We start from the raw sequence: 26,947 nt of genomic DNA on the forward strand, positions 1-26,947 counted from the left end.
CATTGAGATGGAAACACTCCCTCAGTCCATATTCTGTTGAATAGGGTGAGGATATCCTTGAGACATCTGCCACTCAAATGCTTAAGCATTTGATTATTTTAAGCATTTGATTATGGATTTTGTCCGGACCAGGAGCCGTATCTCTGCATAGCGCAAGTGCACTCCGCAACTCCCACTTCGTGAAGGGCACGTTGTAAGGATGCGAAGCACTAGAGGCAAAAGAGAGATGGTGTGCCTCTGCTTCGCGCTTAATTGGGAAAAATGCAGGGTCGTATCTCCTAGAGCTGGACGTATCTGCGAAATGTGACGCGATGTGGTCGGCAATGACTGAAGGAATCGTAACTATATCTCCATTAATGGAGATTCCGGGTACTGAGGGCACATTCTGTACTCCAACAATACGGTGGAGTTTTGTCCACACTTGTGATGACAGGGTATGTGCCGTGATGGATGACACATACTTTTCCCACGTAGATTTGTTACTTTCTCGAATAAAAAAAACGGGCCTTCGCGAGCAGACGCTTGAAAGTTATGATTGGCCATCGTAGGATTCCGACGAAAATGCTTAAAAGCCCGTCGGCGATCACATATGGCTGCTGCAATTTCGTCCGTCCACCATGGGACCTGTTTCCGGCGACGAATACCGGATAAGGAAGGAATTGTTTCCTCTGCAGCCAAAATTCCAGTAGTAATGGAAGAAACGTGGTCGTCAACAGACTCCAGCATATCATCAGCCATCGATGCGCATGTTGTAAATTCTGGCCAGTTTGCCCGCCGAAGTAACCAGCGCTTGGGTACTTCGGACTGTCTTTGATTTAAGAGAGACAGAATTATCGGGAAGTGGTCACTATCACAGAGGTCGTCGTGTACTTGCCACCGTAGCAGGGGAACTAGCGCACGGCTGCACAGAGTGACATCCAGGTGTGAGAATGTGCCATGTGCGCTGCTGAAATGTGTCGGTTCCCCTGCATTAAGCACGCAAAGATCAAATAGATTGATCATTCGCTCAAGCATCCTCCCCCTAGAACAGGAGGACGGAGAACCCCATAGTATGTTACGGGCGTTCACGTCTCCCAGCATGAGGAAAGGAGGAGGCAGCTGACTGATCAAATCTTGTAGTGCACGAATGTCAAGGTTATAATCCAGTGGCAAGTACACGTTGCACACCGTTGTCATTACTGGCAACGGAGTGCGAACTGCAACTGCATCTAGCTGAGTATGGAGCGGTACTTCTTCGCTGAAGATGTCGGAGCGAACTAGGGTACAAACGCCCCCAGTTGCCGCGCCATCCACAGCTAATCTGAGTATCATTTAACCAATGAACTTTTATCATACGACTGACTTGCAAGTCTTTTACTTGTCATAATAGTTTTTAATGAGTTAAGGTTTTAATTATAGATTTAACTGGTTTTCATGCCAAACATTTTAAGACATGTCATGAATTTTAAGGTTGCCTATTTTCCGAAAAAGCTGAAGATGACGCAAGTCAGCGTCGAAACTAGTCCTGTGAAATTTAATATGTTGTAATTGAATACAGCATTAAAATTGTATTGAATAGGTGGAAATATCAAGTTTATTTATTGTAATTCGTGTCCAGGTCTCAAACGAGATTCCTGTAGACAGACTATGGAGGCCGCGTAGACGGATATCAATTGACGTAGCTCAGTTAGGCGACAGTGATAACTACTGCAGTTCTACTGCAATAGTGCCATTGTGTGAATTAGTAGTGTTGCAAAATTAGGACAATTGCTTGCCCTTCTTTTTGTCAACTACCTGCCATTTTCCGCCATTCTTGTCGGTACTGTCGTCATCATCCATGATAATGAGTGATTCAGTCTCCATCGTCTCCTCAGAAGTAGGAGGCGCGGTGACTGGACACTCCGCGGACGGTGATCTCATTGATCGGGGACAGTGGGCCTTCTTCCTGGGAGAACTAGATTCTCCAGAAAGAGATCGAACAAGAGGGCGTCGGGGCCTCTCGCTCTTACCCACCGTTTTCGAACACTTCGGAGGAGGACTGGCAGATGACTTGCCAGGCTTTTTTGGAGATCCTAGGATCCCCAGTCTCGTTGCAGGTTTCTTCTCCAAATGTGTAGGGGGGCATTTAGGCTTCCCTTTCTCCTCCTTTTTCGGGCCAGTTGAAGGATGGCTGGAAGGTGATTTTCCAGCCTTTGTTGGGGAAGTCTTTTCCCCCGCCCTTGTGGGGGAGGACTTCCCAGCCGAATGTGTCTGGGAAGAATGTTTTCCCAGACGTCTTCGGCAATGACGTACTTGCTGTCTGTTTAACCTGTGGTTTGACGTTTACTTGCTGATTGCTGGATGTTTGCGGAGTTGATGGTGGGACAGAGGGTACAAAACTTACGGGATTTATGCGTACACTAGAAGCCTTCTCTGCAAAGGAGACGGAGAATTCCAGAGGAGCCATTGATTTATACTTCTTCCGTGCCTCTGGATAAGAAAGTTTATCCAGAGTCTTAATCTCCTGGATCTTTTTCTCCTGTTTAAATGTACGGCATTCCTTGGATCGAGGGGCGTGCTCCCCAGTGCAGTTAACACACACTGGTGGTGGTGTGCAGTCCGCACCGGCATGCGCCGCTTTTCCACATGCCCCGCATATTGCTGATCCCTGGCAGCGTGGTGAGGTGTGGCCAAAATGCTGGCAGTTGTAGCACCTCATAGGAGAAGGAAAATATGGTCGAACAGTGAGTGTGTACATGGATACCTTAATACGCTCGGGCAGTTTCTCGAGATCGAATGTTAAGATGAAAGCCCCCGTGTCGTAGAGGTTATCACCGACACGCCTCTTTAGACGTTTAACATCGGATACACCTCTACGAGCAAGGCTCCGGATAAGATCATCATCGGAGGCCTTAATCAAGTCCCTACGAAAGATAACTCCTTTGCAGGAGTTAAGGGACTTGTGGCTCTCAATCTTAACTGGCACTGATCCAAACATTGTGGCTTCCAATAACTTTTTACTCCGTACGAGTGTACTGGTCTTAATGAGTACGCTACCATCCTGCAATTTCCTCATTTCATCTACTTCACCAACAAGACCTTCCACAGCATTGCTTATCAGGAACGGGTTCTCTTGAAGAAAGCTCTGTCCATCAACTCTGGTCGCAACCAGAAATCGTGGCAGACGCTCTTCAGAATCTTCCTTATTACACAGGTCAACAGGATTGAAACGTTTACGTTTCCTAACTGAACAATTAAAGGACGCAGTTTTAAGGCCTGCAGCTTGCAGCCTTCGAAGAAGAATCAAAACCAAACTCAAAAACCATCCACAGTCCCACGAGTACCCGGGATATAAAAGGTCGACCTTCGTCAGAGCCCTGACGTACCGAAGGCAAGGCTATATACTCCAGAGGGCGCCCGGTATCTGGAGGTGGGTCGCTAGGAACTACTCTCCCAGTAGCCATGCATCACCTCGCCACGACCCGAAACTTGTGATTGGGGTGGGCCGCTAAGAACTACTCTCCCAGTAGCCATGCATCACCTCGCCACGACCCGAAACTTGTGATTGGGGTGGGCCGCTAAGAACTACTCTCCCAGTAGCCATGCATCACCTCGCCACGACCCGAAACTTGCGATTGGGGGAGGATAAAACCTCCATACTAACCTATTTTACCTATTCTAATTATTCTTATCATTTATTCTACCCGAGGCAGAGTGGCTGGCTAGACAGGAAGAGGAATGAAATTTAAGAAGGTGAGGACAGAAGGGTAGAAATAGTTATGAAATTTAAAGAGTACAGACACCTCTCAAGCAACTCGGGGGACACCTTGTTAGTCTGGCCCTACACCGAGGCCAATCCAGCATCAAATCAAAATCAAAATCTCTTTATTTGCAAATGAGGTGTCTACCTCGGTGGCAAATGGTACACTAAAATACATTATTGTCAAGCACTAAATATTAAATTAACAAGAGAAGAAAATTTTTCCTATAATACAATATTATACAATTTACGCTAACAATGTTTTCTATTAAACACACAGCTCATCCTTAATAAATTTATATTGTTTACAAAATTCTAATTATAATATCTCCTGTACTACTTACAAATATAGTCAACTGATATACAGTATGTGGAATTGCTTCAAATGATACTATAAAACTGGTATAACATTAATATTTACATTGCATTTATTTATTTACTTTTTTTTTTTTTACCCGTTCTGGATCCTAAGTAGCATAACGACCTGCTGCGTCTTAACCAGAGCCCCTTTTGCCACCACTTTTCAGAGTTCCTGAAGGGCCTTCACAGCTACCGTAGCGGTCCCAGGGCCCTCGAAGTCCCCACTGTACTTCACCCCTACAGGCAGTCCCCTACTTTGGCTGTCCAAACTCCTTAGACCAGGGGATGGAATTAATTTATTCACACACATTTTTTTTTTATTTACAATAACCTGCACCGGTCGAATGCCCTCTAACACTTCATTTATTTTCTCTGTTGCTGTTTATTCTCTTCTTGAATATCTGTACAGATTTTGGAAAAGGATCAAACACTACCCCTGGTAAACTGTTCCACTCCTTCACACCTTTCCCAATGAATGAAAATTTACCCCAATCGCTTCTGCTAAAATTCCTTCTAATTTTATATTTGTGGTCAGTCCTGCCGATATAATTATTTTCCAACTGAAGCCTCTCATGGATATCTCCCCATGCTTCTTCTCCTGTATAGGCTCTATATAATCCTGTAAGTGTAGTTTTCTCCCTTCTCTTACTTAAAGTTTCCCACCCAAGTTCCTTTAACATTTCTGATACACTACTCTTTCTCCTGAAATCCCCTGTTACAAATCTTGCTGCTTTCCTCTGCACACTATCTATTTCTTTTATTAGGTATTCTTGGTGAGGATCCCAAACACTGTTTGCATATTCCAATAATGGACGAACCATACTCAAGTAACTTTTTTCTTTTAATTCTTTGTTGCATCCTTTAAGTAGCCTCATTATGACATGTAATGATCTGTATGCTTTCCCAACAATGTCATCAATATGACCCTTCCAGTGCAAATTACTTTCAAATCTCACACCTAAGTATTTGCACTTGCCATCTTTTGGGATAACTACCTCATCCAAAGTATATTCAAATTCAGTTTTAAAGCTCCTGTTTGTAAAAGTTGTAACAGTTGATTTGCCTCCATTAACCTTCATATTATTTTCTTCAACCCATTGTTGGATACTTTCAAGGTCCCTTTGTAATTCTGAACAATCCTCAATGTTGTTTATTTCTCTATAAACAATTATGTCATCTGCATACAATCTTATTTTTGATGTTATATTGTTCCCTAAATCATTTGCGTATATTAAGAAAAGTAACGGACCGATTATACTACCCTGTGCAATTCCCTTCCAAACTTTCTCTTCCTGCGATACATTATTTCCTACTTTGACTTTCTGAACCCTTGAATTTAGAAATGCTTTTATCCAACGTGTAACCCTTACGTCCAATCCTATTCCCTCCAATTTCTTTAATAATATTCCATGTTCCACTCTATCAAAGGCTTTGGAAAGATCTATGGCTATGCAATCTAACTGACCTCCTGAATCCAACTGATCTGATATGTCCTGCTGAAATCCCACCAGTTGTGCCTCACAAGAAAATTTCTTTCTAAATCCATACTGGCTCCTCATGAACCAATTTTTATCATCACATATCCCTCTGATGTACTTCGATATTAAACTCTCCAGAATTTTACAAACTATACTGGTCAGGCTGATTGGTCTGTAGTTCTCTGGTTTCCTTTTATCACCCTTTCCTTTATAAATTGGTATTATAGATTCCTTCCATTCCTTTGGTATTACACTATTATTTATGACATAGTCAAAGAGAAATTTTAAATAAGGCACTATGTACCACCCCATTGTCTTTAATACCTCCCCAGTAATTTGATCACTTCCTGCAAATTTTCCTTGCTGAAGCAGTTGGATTTCTCTGAAAATATCTTCGTTTGTGAATGAGAAGCTTCTTGTTTCCCTCTGTCTCTCTCCCTCTCTATCTTCTGTTTCGGTTTCCAACTCTTGACAATCATCTACTGAATCTCTAAATTCCCTACTAAATAGGTTTGCTTTCTCAGTATCTGTTAAATAGTGTTCACCCCCTTCTCCCACCATTGTAGGAATTTGGACTCCTTTTCCTTTTTGATTCCTGATATATGAATACAGCTTTTTCCATTTCCCTTTGTGGTCATTACCCTCTTGAAGTACGCCATTCATATAATTCTCTTTTGCTTCCTTTTTCACTCTATTCAGTTCCCTCATTAGCTGTTTTCTAGTTTCTCTACTCTCCCTACCCTTTTTGATTTTCCTGTTTACTATTCTACATTTTCTTTTTAATTTTCTTATTTCCCTTGTATAATAAACAGGGTCTGAGGTCATTTTACCCTTCTTAACAGGTACAAATCTCTTCTCTCCTTCCCAAATAATTCCTTTAAATTTAGCCCAAAGTGTATCCACGTTCCTCCCTTCACTTATCCAACAACTGAATTGTGATTTAAGGTAAGTCCCAAATTCATCAACTTTAGTATTTCTGTACAATTTCTTGTCTTGTGTAACCCTCTTATTAAGCCTTTTTGGTACGAGTCCTACATCCATTATTACAGCCTTATGGTCTCCTATTCCTTCAATTACCTCAGTTTTATCAACAATTTCCCATGGTTTAACCAAGAATACATCTAGTAAGTTATTGAGACGAGTCGGTTCTTGTACTACTTGTGTAAATCCTCCCTCCCAAATTAACTTATTTGCCAGTTTCTGTTCATGGACTTCACTTGCAGCTCCTTTCCATTCAACTTCAGGCAAATTTAATCTCCCCCAATTATTACCATATCATTATTATTGTTTTTATGAGTATAATCTATTATTTTTTCAAAGATTTCCATGTCTCTTTCCTCTCTTCCACGCCTGTATGTTCCTATAATTCCCACCTCCTTCATATTATCACAAACTAATTTTATCCCTAATATTTCATCCCTTTCATCGGTAAACCATTCATGTGAACAGTAATTTTCCTTCACCAGAATAAACACCCCCCCTCCCTTTTTATCTCCTCGGTCTCTACGATAGACTGTGTACCCTTCTGGAAATACTTCTCTATTACCCACCCCTTCTTTCAACCACGATTCCACTCCTATCACCACATCAGTCTCATAAGATTCCATCAATGTACCGAATTTTAATTGTTTATTTACTACACTTTGACAGTTTACCAAGAGCAATCTCAGACCCCCTTCCTCCCTAAAACTTGACTGTTGCAATTGGGTAACTTGAAATTCCTTACTATCCTGAGTTTCTTTTTCTAGTTGACTGAGCCAGCTTGAAGTACAGCTGGCTCTTTCTACTAGTTTTCCTGGTCAGTATTATAACTCAAGGGAGTTGCCTGTTTTACAGTACATATCTTAAGATTAATAAAATCTAGAACAATATTTGCTATCTTTCGTTTACCTGAATTGTTTAGATGGAGGCCATGTTTTGTATAACAGTATCTCTCAAAACTGCTGCATTCAATAACCTGAGTATTCCGAAAATGTTTACAAATTTTAACAATATCTGTATTGACCTTGTCCACTTCAATGTTCACACACGAGTCTCTACTCAAATCATGCCTGTGGGGCACGTTCACTACAAAAACGTTAGTGTGGGTCAGCTTCCCTAGTGTATGTTTAAGTTGTGATCTTACATTATTGGCGTCGTCGCGAGCTACGTCGTTCGTCCCACCGATGATAAGCACTGCATCGCCGCTCCCGAAGTTCCTAGTTGCTGCTTCTACGTTTTCCACAACCCTAGGCTGGCGCAGCCCTCGGGATCAACAAGCACACAAGCCCCAACACCGACGTCAAGGTCATGGTGTCCCTTGATTCAAGAACTGGAAAAAATCCAATGAAAAGCAGCTCGATTTGTTCTGGGCGATTTCCGTTAAAAGACTAGCGTAACTAAAATGTTGCAATTTTTGGGCTGGGAAGACTTGGGAGAAAGAAGACGAGCTGCTCGACTAAGTTGTATGATACATGTAACAAGAGTAACTGCTCTCATGTCATCTATCCACGTTACATGCCCTCCGCCTACACCTAATGTTCTCAAGGTTCTGCCTAACCCCCCTCTTTACACAAAGAAGAAAAAGAACAAGAGGTAGAAGGACCATTTTAGTTTTGAACATATTTTTAAGTTAAATAGAATAGGACTGACAAGTTTTAACTGTGTAAAAAACACTGAATTAAAATTTATATTTTCATTCACAACAATCTTGACCAGACTACAACTAACAATCAGTTCTAAATCTCCACTTGTGGCTGACAACACATTCTGACATTAGTTACGGTACGTCAAGAACATGAAATGATATAGGTGGGTCAAATTAACTCCGGTTTGTAATATCCTCTTTATCCAAGACTTATGATAGAGGAAGAGGATTCATTTTAATTTTGGACATATGTTAAAAGTTAGACAGAATAGGATCAACAAGTTTTGTGTTAAAACACCAATAATTTGTTACCCACAGTTATGTTTTGTTCACATTTTTAAAATTATTATCCCGGCATTTTAGTCTTAAGAGTTTATTAACGTTCGCATACTATACTATATATGGTTCAAAAGGTCCCAAATCTTGACCTAAAAATTGTCTACAGGCTGAAGATGCCATAATAATGGGTGAAACATGCACCTGACCTAATAAGTCTACATAAATTCATGTAGATTCAAACAACATTAAACGTGGAAAGTATTGAATAGGTGGTTTAATTAAATTATCCTTGAGATTCTATGCCTAACCCCCCTCTTCCAACTCACTTTCCGCCTTTACAGACGCACCCCTACCACACAAGAAGTAGCAGAATAACGACTGCCGAATCTTCTCAAGCAGCCAACGAGGCTGATCACCTCTCTGTCAACATAAGGGGTAAGCGTTGTTCAACTCCCGCTCATTAGTAGAATATTCTCTGTTTTTGTAAAACTTACGCTTATTTTTCTTTTACATTTCAGTCTTCAACACACGTCACATTGCGAATTTTCCTACATCTAAGGCTTAGTTGAACACCCTAACTGTTGAATCTACGCAAGATAGCTTTTGACTACAATCCAATACAAAGAATATTTCGCAGAAAGTGATACAATACTTCTGCACACCGATGCTTTTCAACGTGCCTTTTAACTTTATTACATAACTGCTTGATGTTAAGCAACAATTCCACTGCAATTCTACGTACCCGACTCATTTCACCAATGTTCGAAGATTTAATTTTCGATATTTTAATTAATCCACGCTTCACTAATATAGATAAACTTGTACAATCCAATTGTAATGTTAGAATTTTATGACTCTGTTCACTCTACAAATAGTCAACTTGTACCATCCTAGACATATACTAATATTTTATTTCATGTATATACTGTATATGATACTATGACAAGTCCAATATTTGAATTTCAGTTATATTTAAACACCACTTACTCCATAGATTAGATTTTTACATCTTTCTACCTTATAATATTGCAAGTATTAGATCTTAAAGAGGAACCTGGTTCAGGGCCTTGACTTTACTTTGCATTAAATGGCTGAAGATGCTTACTAAGTTCAAGCTAAACATGTCCATGTAACATCCTTGTAACAATTGTATCTTAAATTTAAAGATTGTAGAGTATTGGAATGGTGGTTTTTAATAAATTTGTTTGAAACTTTTTACATTAAGTCGTATGTTCCGACCTGTCAACGGAGAGATGGCGTGGAATGACATTAGTAGACGAATAAGTTTGAGAGAGGTCTTTAAAAGTAGGAAAGATCACCATATGAAGATAAAGTTGGAATTCAAGAGGACAAATTGGGGCAAATATTTGTTTATAGGAAGGGGAGTTAGGGATTGGAATAACTTACCAAGGAAGATGTTCAATAACCAATTTCTTTTAAATCATTTAAGAAAAGGCTAGGAAAACAACAGACAGGGAATCTGCCACCTGGGCGACTATCCTAAACGCAGATCAGTATTGACTGATTGAATTTTTCTTGCTTCTTATAGGCCCTACATCCTAATCGAATTCTATACACACAAATTGGATGAGATAAGACTGTATTATTAAAATGCTGTGTTCGTCATTTAACACCAAGTTATTAACTGCATTATTCGAACATGCCAGAATTCTACTTACCTGGTATTACCCAAACAGATTTACAAACCTAATGAAAAATAAAATATGCTTTACTTATACCTGCAAATGTAACATTAGTGGTTTTCATAATACGGCAGTAGCATTACCGCTTAATCTCGCAAGTCACGAAAAAATCATGACTATATGACTGCAAGATTAACAGTAAGACATCATTTAGGCAAGTAGTGTCCCTATAGTTAGCAACACTGAATCGAACCAAACAGTTGGTGAAGAGTAAGGTTGTACCCTTAGTGTATAAGTTTACATGGCAGGGATTATTTATGCGAGAAACAGTGTTGTTAATAAAGAAACAGCCCTTGTATTTGAAAAATTGATCCCAAAGGTATGTTAAGCTCATATTCCTATTTTTTGTCCATCAATCATCACTGATCTGCATTTCTTAAGAAGGGAGCCTTTTTTTTCTTTTTTTCTTTTAAGTGTCAACACAGTTAATACATCTTATACGCTTTGCAGTCTGTCAAAACATGAACTGTAAGACTAAAACACTATAGTATATAACATAACTATCCCAGTACTCTTGTTAATTACATGCCTAATAATAAAATAAACCATTAATGATACATTCTGTACTTGAAACTATGCAAAACAAAATTCATTAATTCATTCTTTGCTTTGACACCTATAACATCAAAGAAAGCAGTCCTTTCAACAATAGCAAGCTTGATTATTGTATTAAAATGCAAACAAAAAATTAAAAAACTAATAAAAATGAATAAACTACCATTAGGCATAACCCATAATTGTTGTCCTAATAACACAATCTAAGCCTTTGCTTTCATATATTTTTCCTCGGTATCACAATTAGTCTAATTTTAGTGTCTGGTCAATAAACCCACCATTGTACTCCACCTGTATACACAAACACCGCTGCTCAACCATCAACGCAGTGCATGAAATAAAACTACAAGCCCGCTGGCAATGCCTGGTCTAGAGCAATGGATTGACCCTACGAGACACCTCCTCAATAGTTTGTAGCATGACTAACAGTCCTCCAAACTACTAACTAATCCAACTAAAGAGCACTGAACTGCAGGAGTCTACAGCAGTCTTGCCTGTGGAGCATTCAGTCAGTTCTGCCTCTCGCGGCATACACCAATGGTTGTGCATGTCATAGGATACCCTTGCTATCTGTACAATTCACAATCTCTCACTTATAGTCTTCGAGCAGTGTGGGAAGGGGAGAGAGATGTGATAACATATAAAAGAGAAATTCTAACAGCCATCCGAAACTTTGAATATTACGGAGTCACCTTACAGATGCATGGACCGAGCGGCTGTGCAGTTTGGGTCACATAACCGTCAGCTTGCATCCGGGAGACAGGGGGTTCGCACCCCACTGTCGACAGTCCTGAAGATGGTTTTCTGTGGTTTCCCATATTCACACCATGCTAATGCTGGGGCTGGATCTTAACGCCACAGTCACTTCCTTCCCAATTCTAGTTCTTTCCCGCCCCATCAGATCGAACACTGAATTTTCTGCAACTAATGGTTGAATGGACCAATTTAAACAAAGATTTTGACATGTTTACCATCAAATTTCTGTTGAGTCAGAATCTGTCCATGAAAAAGTTATTGATTAGCAAAATGTCCAGTATTTACAATGAAGTGTATGCAACAGTTAAATAAAAATGCCCAAAAAACCTGAAAATGGTCTGGAACTGTTATACTGTACACATCTGATTTGTCTTCCGCTTAATACGCGGTTAATGTTCGATCCTTTCACAGGCATTTAACTAGGAATTTACTGTTGTAACAAAAGAATCCTTCTACATCAGGGCCTCTCAAATGCCCAAAATCCCACGCGTGCAAACTGAGGCCCAGAGTTCCTGTGCACAGTGCATCGGTCCCATTCAGCTCAGAACAGCGTGTCGTCTCAGGACAACTCGGCTAAGCTCGGCTCAGATTTGGAGCACTACGGAGCAAGTGAGGAAGAGGGAGACAGGCGTGGGGAGAGAGAGCGCTATTGCTCCAAATTCAGGAGTGGGCGTCTGCTCTTTGGTCAACCAAGTGAAGTCGTCTTTTGCAACGTGCACAGCGCAATGCACTGGTGCATGCACCCTGAGAGGGCCTGTTCTACATCAAAGGGAGGAAGTTATCACTTCCATTATTAGAACTTACTTCAGGAACTACAAGAAAGGAGGGAAGAAATATGGCTGTAATTTTAACCCTAGAGACACAAAGATCAACAGAGAATGGACGAATGAAAGTTACAAACTGAGGCATACCATGACACGATTTGCAGAACATGGCTTTCATCACTGTATCTGAAGAAGGGACATCTAACACCAACACGAACTATGTGCATGCTAACTCTGAACAACTGTGCAACAGATATTATACGGGACATGCAAGCATAGAATGAAATCCCCGACAATTTTTTGTAAAAATGAAATGTAAACATCTGGACCTGCCTATGCACAGCGTGCAAAACTCTGATAATTTCCTCCCTTTCCCAGTTTATCAACCTAACATCAAACATAACACTGCACCACAACAACAGAAGAATCTACAGTCCATAACAGATGGCCAATAGAAACAAAATATTGCCACTATAAATAAGTGTACACATTATGAACATGTTATTTTCCAAGCAAGGTAGCACTTTACTAACTGGAGTGCATGTTTAGGAAGAAGAAAATAATGCAAAAATGATGTGAAATGAAACCTTAAGTAGTAGGAGAGATCCTTCCTTCATGCCTGTCAGGGATCTACCAAACCAATCTTAGAAGTATTCTTGAATATAGGCCTATATAGAAAAATGAAAACTGAGACTATGTTAATCCGACAAATATGACCATTTTCTGCGTTCGTATTGGCTGGAGAGCAGCTTGCTATTGTCTCCGATCGAGCTTGCGTAATGTGTTGCCCATGGCTGCTACATTCTGTGAAAATAATGAAACCACAAAGTTTAAAAGTGATGTCTCACTACAGTATCTACGACGTTAATATATTAAGTTGCACAACGAGTGAAATACTGTGGCGTGTTGGTTACTCATGGGTTAATTAAGCCACTGAATTATTGTGGAGATTGCAGCAAGATCTAAACAGCCTCCAGTCGATTTCAACTGGCAGCAAGCACACTGTATCCTCCACCAAGTTTCTATTAATTGAAGTTTTGTCCATTGTCGTAATATAGAATGCGCTTATCTCATTCTTGTCACTAGCCAATGGCCTGACCTAACCAGACCAATGGTCTTGTCACTAGCCAATACTGTTGCAGGGGATACTAGTGCAGGCTCTAACGCATGCCTCCAGACCAATGCTCTTGTCACTAGCCAATGATATAACCTACTCAGACTAATGGTCTTGTCACTTCATCGCTAACCAATGGTCCAGTTCTGTGGCTAAATGTTTAACGCGCTGGCCTTTGAATGAAGGTGGGTTACGTGAATGAATCGCATCCATGAAATTTCATTATCATTTTTGTCCTAAATGGATATGATTCACAACTGAAAAGAATTTAGAAGCCGAGTGGACAGCATCAAAATATACCAGGAGAAACCACCAAAATGTAGACCCAAACTGGTCTTATCTGAGAAAGAAAGGAAGATCAGAAGTGAAAGGATGAAGAGGTTCTGGGCGGCCAAATTCGGAAACAAGAAGAATAAGAAAATAATTGCTTTTAAGCAAATTAAGAGTACAATTAGCAGTGAATTAATAAATACGAGTATTACTAGAGAAATGTACTATCTGCGCACTTTTTAGCGATAGATTTACACCCTGGTGCTGAATCGATCGACTTCGGTTATCTTCGAGATTCGTATTGGCAACTTTTAAATCACAAACTAAGAATCGCTTATCATCGCTGTGCGACATCTGGCGTACACTTTAAGTACTCGTACTGTTGTTTACACAGCAAAGCCAAACTATAGAATTCATGCTAGGAAGAAGATTCGCATCGGGAAATATTATATAGTATTATATATTGTGTGTGTGACACAGTTGTTGGCGTTAAGATAATAAAGGTTTAGAAAATTCATATCGATCGATCATATTACCGATTCAATTCAGATTTCATTTCCATTCCGTTGGCAGTATTTACCGGAACCGGCAGTGCTTCCTTCTTACTCCTCACCGAGTACAAAAATCTATCACTAAAAAGTGCGTGTACAGTACACATACATACTTTACTAGATTACGACTATGAATTCTACTATGTCTTAGTGCTTCAGTATGTCATTTGTTCACATAACACTTTTGTTTGTGTGAGAAGTCTTTGCTCACTTAACTTCTTTGCTTTGCTTGATGTTACTTGGTGGGGCGAGTTGTTGACTTGTGCTCATAACTCATTATTTAATATAGCCTAAATATTGTTCCAGGGATCATGCTATTTTTCTTACCACAAAATTAATTTTTATGCTATTTACAATATTCTTTTCACCGCCATTTTCCCGTCTGAACCGCCCACACTAGTCATGATGGACAAAGACACTGAGAATTCTCTCTCTCTCACACACACGCCCCACCTCACACTTCCATTCATTGGTGCTATCCCAGGACCTCAGGAAGGAAACAAAAGACGGTACGATGAAGCAGAACGCCACAGAAGAGTCTCCTGTCCACAGCGAAATAGTCGCTGTAGTTATGTATCTATATTTCTCTAGTAATAATGGTATTTATTAATTTACCGCTACAGTAATTTTATTGTTGATTTGTGTGAAAGCAATTATCTTCCATTTAGTATAAAAATTACAATGAAATTTCATACATTTAAAGTTAAAAACTTCATAATCGTTCCGTATTGAATAGAGAAATAAGAAGATGTACAATATAAGAATCAACCTTTCAATACTCCGTTGTAAGTTGAACTAAAAAGAAGTCACAACTTGTTTATTGGGACCGGTTTCGACACATTATAAGTGTCATCATCAGCCAAATAGTAAAATAGGGCAAGATATAAAGATCCTAAAACAACTAATACATAATTAATAATTAATTTTTTGCCTGTGTTCAATGTATTAGTTCTTTTAAGATCTTTATATCTTGCCCTATTTTACTATTTGGCTGATGATGACACTTGTAATGTGTCGAAACCGGTCCCAATAAACAAGTTGTGACTTCTTTTTAGTTCAACTTACAACGGAGTATTGAAAGGTGGATCCTTCTTATATTGTACATCATCTTGAAATTTCATACATACGATTTGTTCACATAATCTCAAGGAGTTCCAGGTTTGATTCATGGACAGGTCAGGGATTTTAACCTCAGTTGGTTAAATCCTCTGGCTAGGGGGCTAGGTGTGCGGCATCTTCAACATTAGAATTCATCCTCACAGACAAAAAGGTTACCTATAAAAGCCAATTCAAAAGACCTCCACCGGGCCTCTCCATGCACCATTATTAGGGTATTACTAATCAATGGTCTATCCAGACCAATGCATTCGTCACTAGTCAATTACCTAACTAAACCAGACCAATATTCTTGTCACTAACCACACTTAAGTTGGCAGCCCATATAGCATGTCGTGACGTCGTTTGAGCCTCTACAGGCTGGATTTCTAATATCTCTTTTGCAACCCTCACCAGTAAAGTTTTACCCTAAGCAAACGTTAGGCCTACAATATTAATTTACTACAATAGGTCTACAACCAAATAGCCTATATATCTTTAGAAAAATGTATACGCCTAGCACTCTGCATCAAATCCATCCAGCAGTTTCTCAAATATGTTAACAAGACTGGAACGCTTCGTCAACCAGCATGACTGTTAAGAGCAGGAATAGCTTTGCAGTTTTAATAAGATTACGAATAAGCCATCAATTTATGAATATACCTGTCAGAGTGAAGTGAATCATCAGGTGGCAGACACCATCCAGCAAACAACATCCATTGGTCGCAAACTTCACAGTCTGGATCCCAAGGTTAGCACACGCAAAACACTCAGAATACAAAACAAATTTAGTCACACAGTAAATTTTTCTCATTAGCTTAAGTACAAAAATAAGCCTCTAGTTGCATGAAAGTTCAGCACATCTGAGGAAAACTCTGATGTAAAATTATCCACTGTAAAAAAAAAAAGTCCATTAAATACGAAATGCAAACTATGTTGTAACTTATTACAAGTCTTTTCCATTCTTAATCCCCAAACAAACGCTTGCCAAGTTCCATGAGGCGATGGGTTCTGCAAACTGACAACGCATCATGATCTTTCAATACTGTTGTCACGCTATTGTTGGCATCCACCAAATGACATAAGAAATCTTCATAAGCAGATTTGGTATTAGCAGGTAACAAACCCATCTTAACATTACGAAGCATGTCAATTATACCTTCTGCCCAGCCACTCTCAATTGCAAACTCTGATATCCATGGGATAAGAGCAATAACAGCACTCATAGTCTGCATGCCAAGGAACCAAAGTTCTGCCAGTTCCATCCAGTATTCCTTATATGTCATATTTATCACCATCGTTGAGCCTCCACCAGCTTCATCCACACTGTAAGCGTCCCACAAGAAGCGAATAGTTGATTGTATATATCTGCAAATTGTGAAATCATTTTTCTTCATGCGTTTATAATGTTGCTTCAAAAGCAATAAACCAAGAACTGCAAGATTACCATATAAAACTAAATTTTCTGGGGTATTTTTTATTTCTGGCAAATTATTGAAGATAAACTTTAGCAATGTCGCAAACAAGGTGCTTTCTTCTACAATCTTTGCTTCCAGCACAGTTATATTCATGAATATGTTGCATATGCTGACCATGGCAGCACGAGAATCCTTCATTTCCTCTAGAAGTTGGGGATCAGGTTGAGAGTCTTGATCTTTCTTCACTTTTCCTCTTTCAGACTTTGGGACAATGGGTTTCTTGAAATGAACAATTGACCAGTGATGAGCCAAACATTCATACAATACTTCTTCTTCTTTGACACTAAGCAGAATTTTGCGGGCCTCTTCTTCCACTGCTAAATGGCATAAAGCAGGAAGCATCACCCGTAAAATATCTGTTTGACCAATCAAATCAGTGTCCGTCTCCATCATACTGTCACCACTCTTACTAGCATCTCCTTGAGCCTTTTCCGCAAGACGACGATTTCTGTATGCATAAAATGTTTCGTTAGCTAATGATAACATGAATGGAAGAAGAGCATAGACTGCATTTCGCATAGCAGATGTTTCTTGACAAAGCCATGCTGATAACACACGAACATTAGCAATTATAAACAATTTTGCTCTAGCATCATATTTATCTTTGTTCTTTGGAAAGTCTTTGGAAACTGTAGTCAGTGTGGCTACGACAGCTGCAAATGCTCCCTTGAGCGCCGTATATAACTGCTGCTTTTCTTTTTGTTCCAATTCGAGGGTATCTGTAGCAATATAAGCAATAGAGAGTTCCAAAATTATGAAACACGCGGTGACAAGATCTGCATTACTCAAGACAGTTTTAAAATTACGATCTTCTAACTGCATTCGAACTTCAATGGAACTGAGTTGCACAAGGAGAAGGAAAAACTGCTTTGGTTTCTCTTCATCTGTGAGTGTCCACTCCACCCCTAACAAGTCCACCATAATAGATGCTAGTTTCAAGGCAGGATCCCTCTGTGCTTTGCCTATCTTACTCGTGAGGATATCTGTAAGACCCTTGTATATGCTTCCGGGCCATAATTCATCAGAAGCTGTTGCTGCAACAATTTCCCTCCGACAGCTGGATAATAACGCTTGTAATATACTACAAAGTTCAAACTTTCTTTCGCTATGATCTGTCTCGAAATCCAATGCTATTTTGTTAACAATTGCATGAAATGGCTTCGGATTTTCATCCCAAGCTGTAGGGCCAAATCGTCCAACAAGTGTAACAAGAACATTAAGAGCTTCGTCAGTCTGGAAGCTTTGTTGAGCATAAATTTCTGACATTTTGGCGATAGCACCTAATTGCAACAATGCCTTCTGACCCGGTTCATATGATGCTATATGTTGAAGACACGTGTATGCTTCACCGACAACCATAAGATTATCATCCAAATCATCATCATCAGCCTGTTGCACAATATTGAGAAATACAGGAATGTTTGCCAGCATTTCTGGATGTGTTGCAAGTTCTGGTTCAGAGCAGAATGCTGATAGTACAGACAATGCAACAGATTTATACATGAGTGGAGGGCAGTCGACAGGTACATTGGAAGATTCAAGCAAGCGCTTCAAAAACTTAAAACCAATAGCTTCAAAAAGCAGCTTCTTACTTTGAGCACTACATTCAGATCCTTTCACAACTTTTGTAACCATAAACAATCCAGCAAATTTCTCTGTGTCATTGCCTGCAGCTTTCAAAATAGCTGCACACTTTTTCACTGAATCTGGTATATCAGCCATTGTAAATACGTTCAAACGTTTACTTTTCTTACGTAGTGGTAATGTGACACAGGATTTCACCAACAGTTTAAAAGAAATAGAAAACACCACTCGATATTATTTAAACAGATATTACGAAAAAACTGCTCACTTGTCAACTTCACCGAATAAAACCTATCTCCTCACTGGCGGTAGAATTGTGCATGTTCACGTTCGACAACACCCAGCCAAGAGTTATTTCAGACTTCGACGCCCAACGCCACAACGTACTCGGAAGTCTAAATCGGGAAAACGTGTATAAAGTTTCCAGATGAGGTTCGTCGTCCGCTTACACGATTCTATTTTAAGTCTACATGCAAGTTGGTGTGAAGTCACGTTCCCAACACACTGCGCAGGAAGTATGGTACACACTTCAATCGTCCACTGCTTGGAAGTAAACTAATTTGACCTTGGAATATTGTCACAAAAAAATCCTGGAAATGGAAAATCTATTCATGAACCAGATACGCTAAATAGTTAGTGTTTGTTACAATACCTTATCACATGCAAGTTTATCGCCTCGTCTTGTTTTGATTAAAGTATTGTCTAAATCAAAGAAGATAGCTGAAATAGAGGAAATCCTCGTACGTCTGGTGGTGGCACTGGCAGTCATAGAAGCCATCTTGTGCGGAGGAATTGACATTTTCCTAAGAATAATTTCTCTTCGATGGACCCATTGTAATCTTTACTCCGTGCCCTATTCGTACCAACATACACAAAGAAAAGTGCGTGACTTCCAAAGTAGCGAAGCTTCATTGCATCGCTTTCCCGGTTCTCAATTCCGTTATTTCGTCCTTTCTTTGTATTTTATAATTTATTTAACGCACACAATGTGCAAAGAATTAATATACAAAACATTAATCTTCGTTACAAAATTTCACCACTGATTCCGATCGCTGTTTACAACTTTTGTAGTTTATGACATTGGTGTTCTGTGGTTTATGATACGCTCCCATTCTACATGAAGTATATTCTAATGACCTTAACGAAGGGAAATTCAGTGAAAGGATAATATTGCCTGTGAAAGGAATGAAAAATCGTGTACATTACAAAGAGTAGTTTCAACCCGTAACGAGGATAGCTCAAATGTTTTCACATCATTGTATCTGATATTCACTCCCTGATCTCGAGCAAGAACTTAACGTTCTTTGAAATTGGCGGAAAATCTTTGTCATTTGGATTGCGTATTGAGGGTTATGAAAATAAATACTGTGAAGTATAGTTTGGTATGAACTTGCTAAGACTTATTTGGCCTTTATATTGGAGTTGTAGGATCGAAGTGCTTATAATTTCCTCACTACATTCCTAACTCTTTTCATTGTATGATTTTTCTCCCTTCAACTGCATGATATTTCTTGACTACAAGTAAAGACCTGTCAACAGTTTCACCAAACATGGCATTGTCAGCATCGGCATCTGTAAATGCATCATTGCAGCAACAGGAAGAGGATGTGGACGAATTCGGACCACAGTTAATAAACAAACTTGAGGTAGGTAGGCCTATGTCATTAGCAATAACCTTATGCAAGTGCGATTCGAATTAGTGAGTTAGGTCCACTGATCTTTTCCTTAATGATTCATTCTTATTTTTCTGTATAGTCTCATGGCATCAGTGCAGCTGACGTGAAAAAGTTAGAAGAAGCTGGATACCATACCGTTGAAGCAGTAGCATTTGCGCCCAAGAAGCATCTGATTTCTATTAAAGGAATTAGTGAAGCCAAAGCTGACAAAATACTGGTAAGTCGAGGGTATTGAAATGCCCAGTTAACTTAATGTCAAATTTGTGTCAAACTGTACATAAGACATCAGTTTTGTCACAGACTCCATCAGTCTGTGTATCTAGCAACAGTCTGTAGGTATATATTCAGACAGGCTTTACTTATAACAGCAAACTTATTACATAACGAATAGTATGGATAAACATGAGTATTTAGTATATACTCAACTTCTCTGAGCAAATACCCTACTTCGTAAGAATTAGTTAGCTGAGCGTATACTCATATTTCTAACAGTCTGCAAGTAGAATTTTGTTTGTGGTATGAATAAAAGAGAGTAGTAAATTATCTTCTCAGATTGATGAGTGTAACATATGCTCGCTCTGTTTTGAGTAGGGCTGATAGCTCTCTTAAGTTTGAGTATGATCCTTTCTTTGCAAACCAACCACATGACAATGATCTCTTTATATGTCATAAGGTAAATTTCCCTCCAATGGATAAATAACATCCAGCTGACTAACATGCCAATTTAGAAGTCACATATATTAGTTTCTTGCTACCACCTATTGTAAAATAAACTTCTCGTTCCAGTCTATACCCTCCGACTAGTTATGGCAGAGTTGGAGATCAAATCCAGGACCTCAAAAATGTCAAGTAAGAATGCTAACCACTGTTCAACACAGTGCTCTGTGCAAATCACCGTCACTCATTATTGTTATACCTCAAGAAAATCTGTCTTGTGCATGTCTAAGGTGGTGCTACTCAAACTCACAGTGGAATTTGCATGCCTCCCTCCAAATTTCTGTAAATTTTCTGAAACATTACTACTGTAATTAGTGCTTTCTTATTAGGAACAGCTTGACAAACAACAGTTGAAAATATAACATGTTCCTTAGACAGTTAGACCTGATAAATGTAAAACAACAGACTGGTGGTTTCAAGAAGCCCTCACTCCAATTGGATTTGTATTTTTGCTCAAAACAATAATCTCTCCACAGGAGATGTTTATATTCTTGTAGGTGTACTGCAGTGTAACGAAGCCATACATTTTTCCATTACATTCCAAGTAGGTAACATGTAGATAAGCAAACTATACAAACTGTTGGAAGACATAAAACTACTGTGGAAGCATCATTGCCAGCTTAGTTTCAGGGTCGGATAAAACACTCTGTCGGTGACTTTCTGCACTGTTCACTGGAAATAACCCATCTTGACTATTGGGTGAATTAAAATGTACACACCCGAACAAAGTCCAACCTCTTATGCCTTGCCTTGTTCGACACACATACTGGAATCAGACATCCGCACAACTTTGTCTCCATAGTTTTGACAACTGGCACCCACTGTCTGAGAGTTTCGCCTCAGTGTCATGATATGCCTACATGTCCAATTATTACTAAGCATAGAACAGGCTGTCAAATGTTGCTCTGATCTTGGGAAATCAGCAATGATATGTATATAGTCGGTCAAAGCAGTTACTGACAAATACAGTTCCAACCCAATTGTTGTAAACATCAGAAGATTAGTCCTCTCCTCACATATGTGCATCACTAGTATCAAGGACCATGCAGGGATAGAGGGTAATGAATGAGCAGACCAGAATGTCAAAGTCTCAGCACAAAATGAAGAGGAAATCTTGAGCAAACATTTGCTCACCCTTTGTACGAATGTCCATTACATGATGGCACAAGATTGATTGAGTGATTTATTGGTTGGTTGGTTGGTTGGTTGGTTGGTTGGTTGGTTGGTTGGTTGGTTGGTTGGTTGGTTGGTTGGTTGGTTTGTTTGAAATTTGCTTTACATTGCACCGACACAGTCAGGTCTTGTGGCGATGATGAGATAGGAAAGGGCTGGGAGCTGGAAGGAAGCAACCATGGCCTTAAATAAGGTACAGCCCCAACATTTCTTCTTCTTCATGTGCAATGTCCTCGCAGAACGTTGGCGATCAGTAGCATGATCTGTTGTTTGTTCATAGCTGTTCTGAACAGAGTAAGCTTTGTCACCCCAAACCACTGGCTCAAGTTGCCGAGCCATGATGTCCTACTTCTCCCCGGACCACGTTTTCCATTAATTTTCCCTTGACCGGGCGAGTTGGCCGTGCGCGTAGAGGCGCGCGGCTGTGAGCTTGCATCCGGGAGATCGTGGGTTCGAGCCCCACTGTCGGCAGCCCTGAAGATGGTTTTCCGTGGTTTCCCATTTTCACACCAGGCAAATGCTGGGGCTGTACCTTAATTAAGGCCACGGCCGCTTCCTTCCAACTCCTAGGCCTTTCCTGTCCCATCGTCGCCATAAGACCTATCTGTGTCGGTGCGACGTAAAGCAACTAGCAAAAAAAAAAAAATTTTCCCTTGGAGTATTACTTGCAGAAGGTGGTATTTAGAGTTCCGCATCATATGACCAAAGTATTCTAGTTTCCTTCTCTTGATGGTAGTGAGAATTTCTGGTTCTTTGTTCATACGGTGCAAAACGTCTATATTAGTCCTTTTAGCTGTCCAAGGTATCTTCAGCATCCTTCGGTACGTCCACATTTCAAATGCTTGCAATCTCTTGCACGTGGTCTCAGTTGGTGTCCATGCCTCAACGCCGCACAACAGAATGCTGAAAACGTAGCACCGGAGTAGTCGTGTCCATAGTGAAATGGAAAGGTCACGGCTTGTCAAAAGTTTCCTGAGTCTGTGAAAAAAGTTCTGCCCTGCTCAATTCTGCATCGGATCTCGTGGGTAAGGTCCCAGTCATCATTGATGTGACATCCCAGGTATTTAAATGTTGCCACTCTCGCGATCTGTCCCTTCGCTGTTGTGAGATTACCTCGAATGTCATCTTCTTTCCTACTTATAACCATCCACTTAGTCTTCTTTACCTTAAGCTTCAAGCCCATTGCGCTGCTGGCTTCAGTGACAGCATTAAGTAGTTCCTGTAGATCCTGGAGATTGGTTGCAAGTAGTACAGTGTCATCGGCGTACCTGATGTTATTTATAATGAAACCATTAACCACAATTCCTTGAGTCTTTCCGTAAAGAGCATCTCGAAAAATCTTTTCTGAATAGATATTGAAAAGCATGGGGGAAAGAATACAGCCTTGGGGAACTCCTTTCATAATTGAGACTTCTTCCGAGACACGACCATCAACTCTTATGCCAGCACACTGGTTCCAGTAGAGATTACCAATAATACGAATGTCCCGTCCATCAAGTCCTAATTCCCGAAGAATGTTCATAAGTTCATCATGGCGGACTGTATCGAAAGCCTTTTCGTAATCGATGAAACAAGCAAAAACATCGAAATTGACATCTCGGCACCGTTGGACTAATACCTGCAGACTGAATAATGCCTCTCTAGTACCAAAACCATGTCTGAAGCCAAACTGGGAGGTTCCGATATTCTCCTCACATTTATGATAAATTCTTGCATGCAAGACTTTTAGGAACACTTTCAGAACGTGGCTCATCAAACTAATTGTTCTATATTCATTGCAGAATTTTGCATTGGCTCTCTTAAGCAATATTACGAAAGTCGATTTGAGCCAGTCTCGAGGAATGGTTCCACTGCAGTGAATACTGTTGAGTAGGTCAACTAATAATGAAAGAGATTTTTCTTTCTCAAGGAGTTTCAGTATCTCAGCATACATCTCAGCAGGGCCTTGAGCCTTCCCATTCTTCGCTGTTCTTATGGCATATTCTACTTCTGCACGTGTGATATCCACACCATCGTCTGCCCAAGCACCATGATCCACATTTCTGCGATCCAAGAAGAGATTTTGTACATATTCCATCCATTCCTTCAGTTTCTCTTCTGTGCTTGCTAAGATGACACCATTCTTATTAAGGAGGACTCCACTACCCTTCCTGTTATATGCACCAGTTACTTGTTTCACTTTCTTGTACATGTTGAAAAAATCGTGTTTGGAATTCTTTAATTCTATTTCGTTGCATTCCTCAGAGAGTTGTTGTTCTTTTGCATTCCTTATTCTTTGTCGTATTAAATTCTGCAAACTTTTGTACTTTACAGGATCTTTGTTTTTAAAAGACCTTCTCTGGTCCATCAGGTTCTGGATTTCTTCTGTCATCCACGGCTTGTTTTTCCTTCTTCCAGCATTCATTAATTTTACATTTGCCTTGTGTGAAAATGGGAAACCACGGAAAACCATCTTCAGGACTGCCGACAGTGGGGTTCGAACCCACTATCTCCCGAATGCAAGATGCTGTTTCATATCGGTCTACCAGGCCCAGTGAAATGCACACACCAACCAACCCTATGAGTGACATATTTACACCATTCATGACAGCGACTGGCTGCTCATACCTCGGTCAGTTTCATATTGTCAAAGCCAAGAATGAGACTGTGACAGATCAATGAAAGTAACAAATTTGTTCTAACTCAACCAAAAGACTAGTGCACTTTAAACACTATGTTTTTCCAGCAAAGGCAGGAGCTACAATTTAAGGATGGAAGATGAAGAAAGAGCAAGCCCCCCATGGACATTTGTCTGTCCATCTCTGTGGATAAATTATATACTGTACTAAATATTACAGGGTGAGGTCCACAAGGGTTGCTGTTCTTCCTGCATACTATGTGTCGGTAAACAAGAGCATGATCGCCATCAAAACATTCCGTTATGCCCATAGAAAACCCATGTTCGCGACGAGTGGATGGGTGGAGTTTCATTAATTATTCTTGGAATCTCACATGACCAAAATCAGTTATTCTGTGAATTTACACATCCATGCAAATGGATCCATGCCTCATCAGAAAACAGCACTAATTCAGTATTTAATTCACCACTGTTGACAGACTGAAGAAACCAATTGCAATAATTTTTTGCAGGTGGATCTCTTCAACTTAAACTTCACACTTCAGTGACACTGTAAGAGTTCAATTTCAGTTTCCTTGCCATCCATTGTGCAGAAAAGTGTGAAATGGTGCCGCTTCTGTGAGTGTTACGTGACGTCGCCCAAGCCATTTTGGATGTCTAACCTCACTTTCGCACACTGGGTACGAAAGCTTTATCCTACATTTTTTTGGTCAGTTAGGACAGCTGGTTTAATTTGTTTTTTGGTTAGTGTTGAACCCATACATTTAAATATATTCACAATTTTCATAACTCTTTAATACATTTGCACTCACCAGGGAATAACCGGCAACTCGACTGAGGCTCATATTGTATATACATTGTATTTCTATTTACATCCTTTTGACCGCGAGGAAGGCCACCAGAGTTAATTGGCAAAACATCGCTCAAGATTGCTGGAAGTGAAGGCAACTCCTAAATACTTACCTAAGTTTCAGACTTCAAGAGGCCACATCAATTATTGATAGAACTGGCTGATTGTGATTGTGATTCTATTTACATGATTATCAATATTTACAATACTGTATGTAAAATAAATTTATCTCACTTCCACATTCTGTCTCTCCTGCCCTTTCCATCTCTCTGTCTCACACACGTTACCTTTTCCTCTGTCTCAAAGTACACTGTCTCACATTAACGCACACAAGCTCTCTACCTATGTCTCTCTCAGACAATATAAGACGTACTCTGTTTCCCTCCATGAATTTTGTTATCTCATTTTCACTTTGCCACAGAACTCAGGTGTGGACAGTTGTTTAATTTCAGTTGGACGGCTGTTCCAAAGCCAGGCAGTCCAACATTAAAATCCTGAAAAGTATGCTGTTATTTTTGTGAAAGGAGGGCAGAGGGACACACCTTTGCTCTAACGGTGGTTATGTGCTGTGCAGTGCAGTAGAACAACAGTATCAGTGTATTGCTGTTCTGTAGCAGGGATACATCTATACCATTAACCTCTTTTGAATTGCATTTCTGTAATGAGATCTCTCTTTTTGAACTTTTCCAGGCTGAAGCTTCAAAATTGGTTCCTATGGGTTTTACAACAGCTACTGAATTTCATCAGAAGCGTTCAGAAATAATTCAGTTGACCACAGGATCACGTGAACTGGATAAATTGTTGGGTGGTGGCATTGAAACTGGATCCATCACAGAAATTTTTGGGGAGTTCCGTACTGGAAAGACGCAGCTTTGTCACACTTTGGCTGTCACATGTCAGGTAAGTGTTGTAAAGGAAGAAAGAAGTCATATTGGTTGGTGTTAAACAAAGTTAACAGTTGATCTACCAGTCAGTACATTTTATAATACTTAATACCATATTTATTTGCGTAATGGATGCCACCGCATAAGGACCACACCCTAATTTTCCCCTTCACATTTTTCACATAATTAATTCATTTCATTATCAACAATAATTGTCTTTAATATTTAAAATCTTAAAACGTGATAGATTGCAGAATGCTATAAAACTAGTAAATGGAGATCAGTGGTTGCATATTCAATTGTGCTGACCTCACAGTATACTTTCTGCAAAGGATAGGAATTATATCCATGGTATGTGTGTAAAGAGATGGCATTGTACAGTATTTTTAGTGTGTTTGTGGTATTTATTGACAATGACTAGCAATTTAAGTATGGAGGAACCATATTCAGACTCAAATTTTTAACAACAGTGTGTGAAAACTCTTATCAAGATTGGTTCTTTTTATCGCACACAAAATACACTCAAAAACTGTTAAGCGAAGCTGTGCAAATTGTATTGTTGAAATGCCTGAAGTAGTCCGGAATGAAGTAAGTCTACGTATTAATAGTAGCAATAAAATGCTAGTAAGGTTTTTTTTTTTTTTACCAATAATTATTGCTTTACTGTATTTCCAATTTTAAGTTACGGTACGCTGTGTG

General features: G+C 39.7%; 2 protein-coding genes across 5 annotated transcripts in view; one reads left to right on the forward strand and one right to left on the reverse strand.

Moving 5' to 3' along the window:
* Positions 1-19,106, reverse strand: part of Neurochondrin (neurochondrin) — a 35,688-nt gene extending 16,582 nt beyond the window's left edge. For 2 of the 3 annotated variants that reach the window (XM_067135956.2, XM_067135957.2), the window contains exon 1: positions 15,933-18,725. In XM_067135956.2, the coding sequence (XP_066992057.2) occupies positions 16,235-18,469 (2,235 nt within the window). In that variant the 5' untranslated portion in view covers positions 18,470-18,725 and the 3' untranslated portion in view covers positions 15,933-16,234. Of the gene's footprint in view, positions 1-15,932; positions 18,726-18,983 lie in introns of those variants that run through there. The other variant, XR_010858531.1, reaches the window with a different exon arrangement.
* A 560-nt stretch (positions 19,107-19,666) lies between these two features.
* spn-A (RAD51 recombinase homolog spn-A) overlaps positions 19,667-26,947 on the forward strand; it is an 80,925-nt gene continuing 73,644 nt past the window's right edge. Inside the window, exons 1-4 of one of the 2 annotated variants that reach the window (XM_067135959.2) lie at positions 19,674-19,713; positions 19,859-19,977; positions 20,087-20,224; positions 26,055-26,264. In XM_067135959.2, the coding sequence (XP_066992060.1) occupies positions 19,882-19,977; positions 20,087-20,224; positions 26,055-26,264 (444 nt within the window). In that variant the 5' untranslated portion in view covers positions 19,674-19,713; positions 19,859-19,881. Of the gene's footprint in view, positions 19,978-20,086; positions 20,225-26,054; positions 26,265-26,947 lie in introns of both variants that reach the window. The other variant, XM_067135958.2, reaches the window with a different exon arrangement.

The sequence above is a fragment of the Anabrus simplex genome, chromosome 1 (assembly GCF_040414725.1).
Source record: "Anabrus simplex isolate iqAnaSimp1 chromosome 1, ASM4041472v1, whole genome shotgun sequence".
Taxonomy (NCBI): Eukaryota; Metazoa; Arthropoda; class Insecta; order Orthoptera; family Tettigoniidae; genus Anabrus; species Anabrus simplex.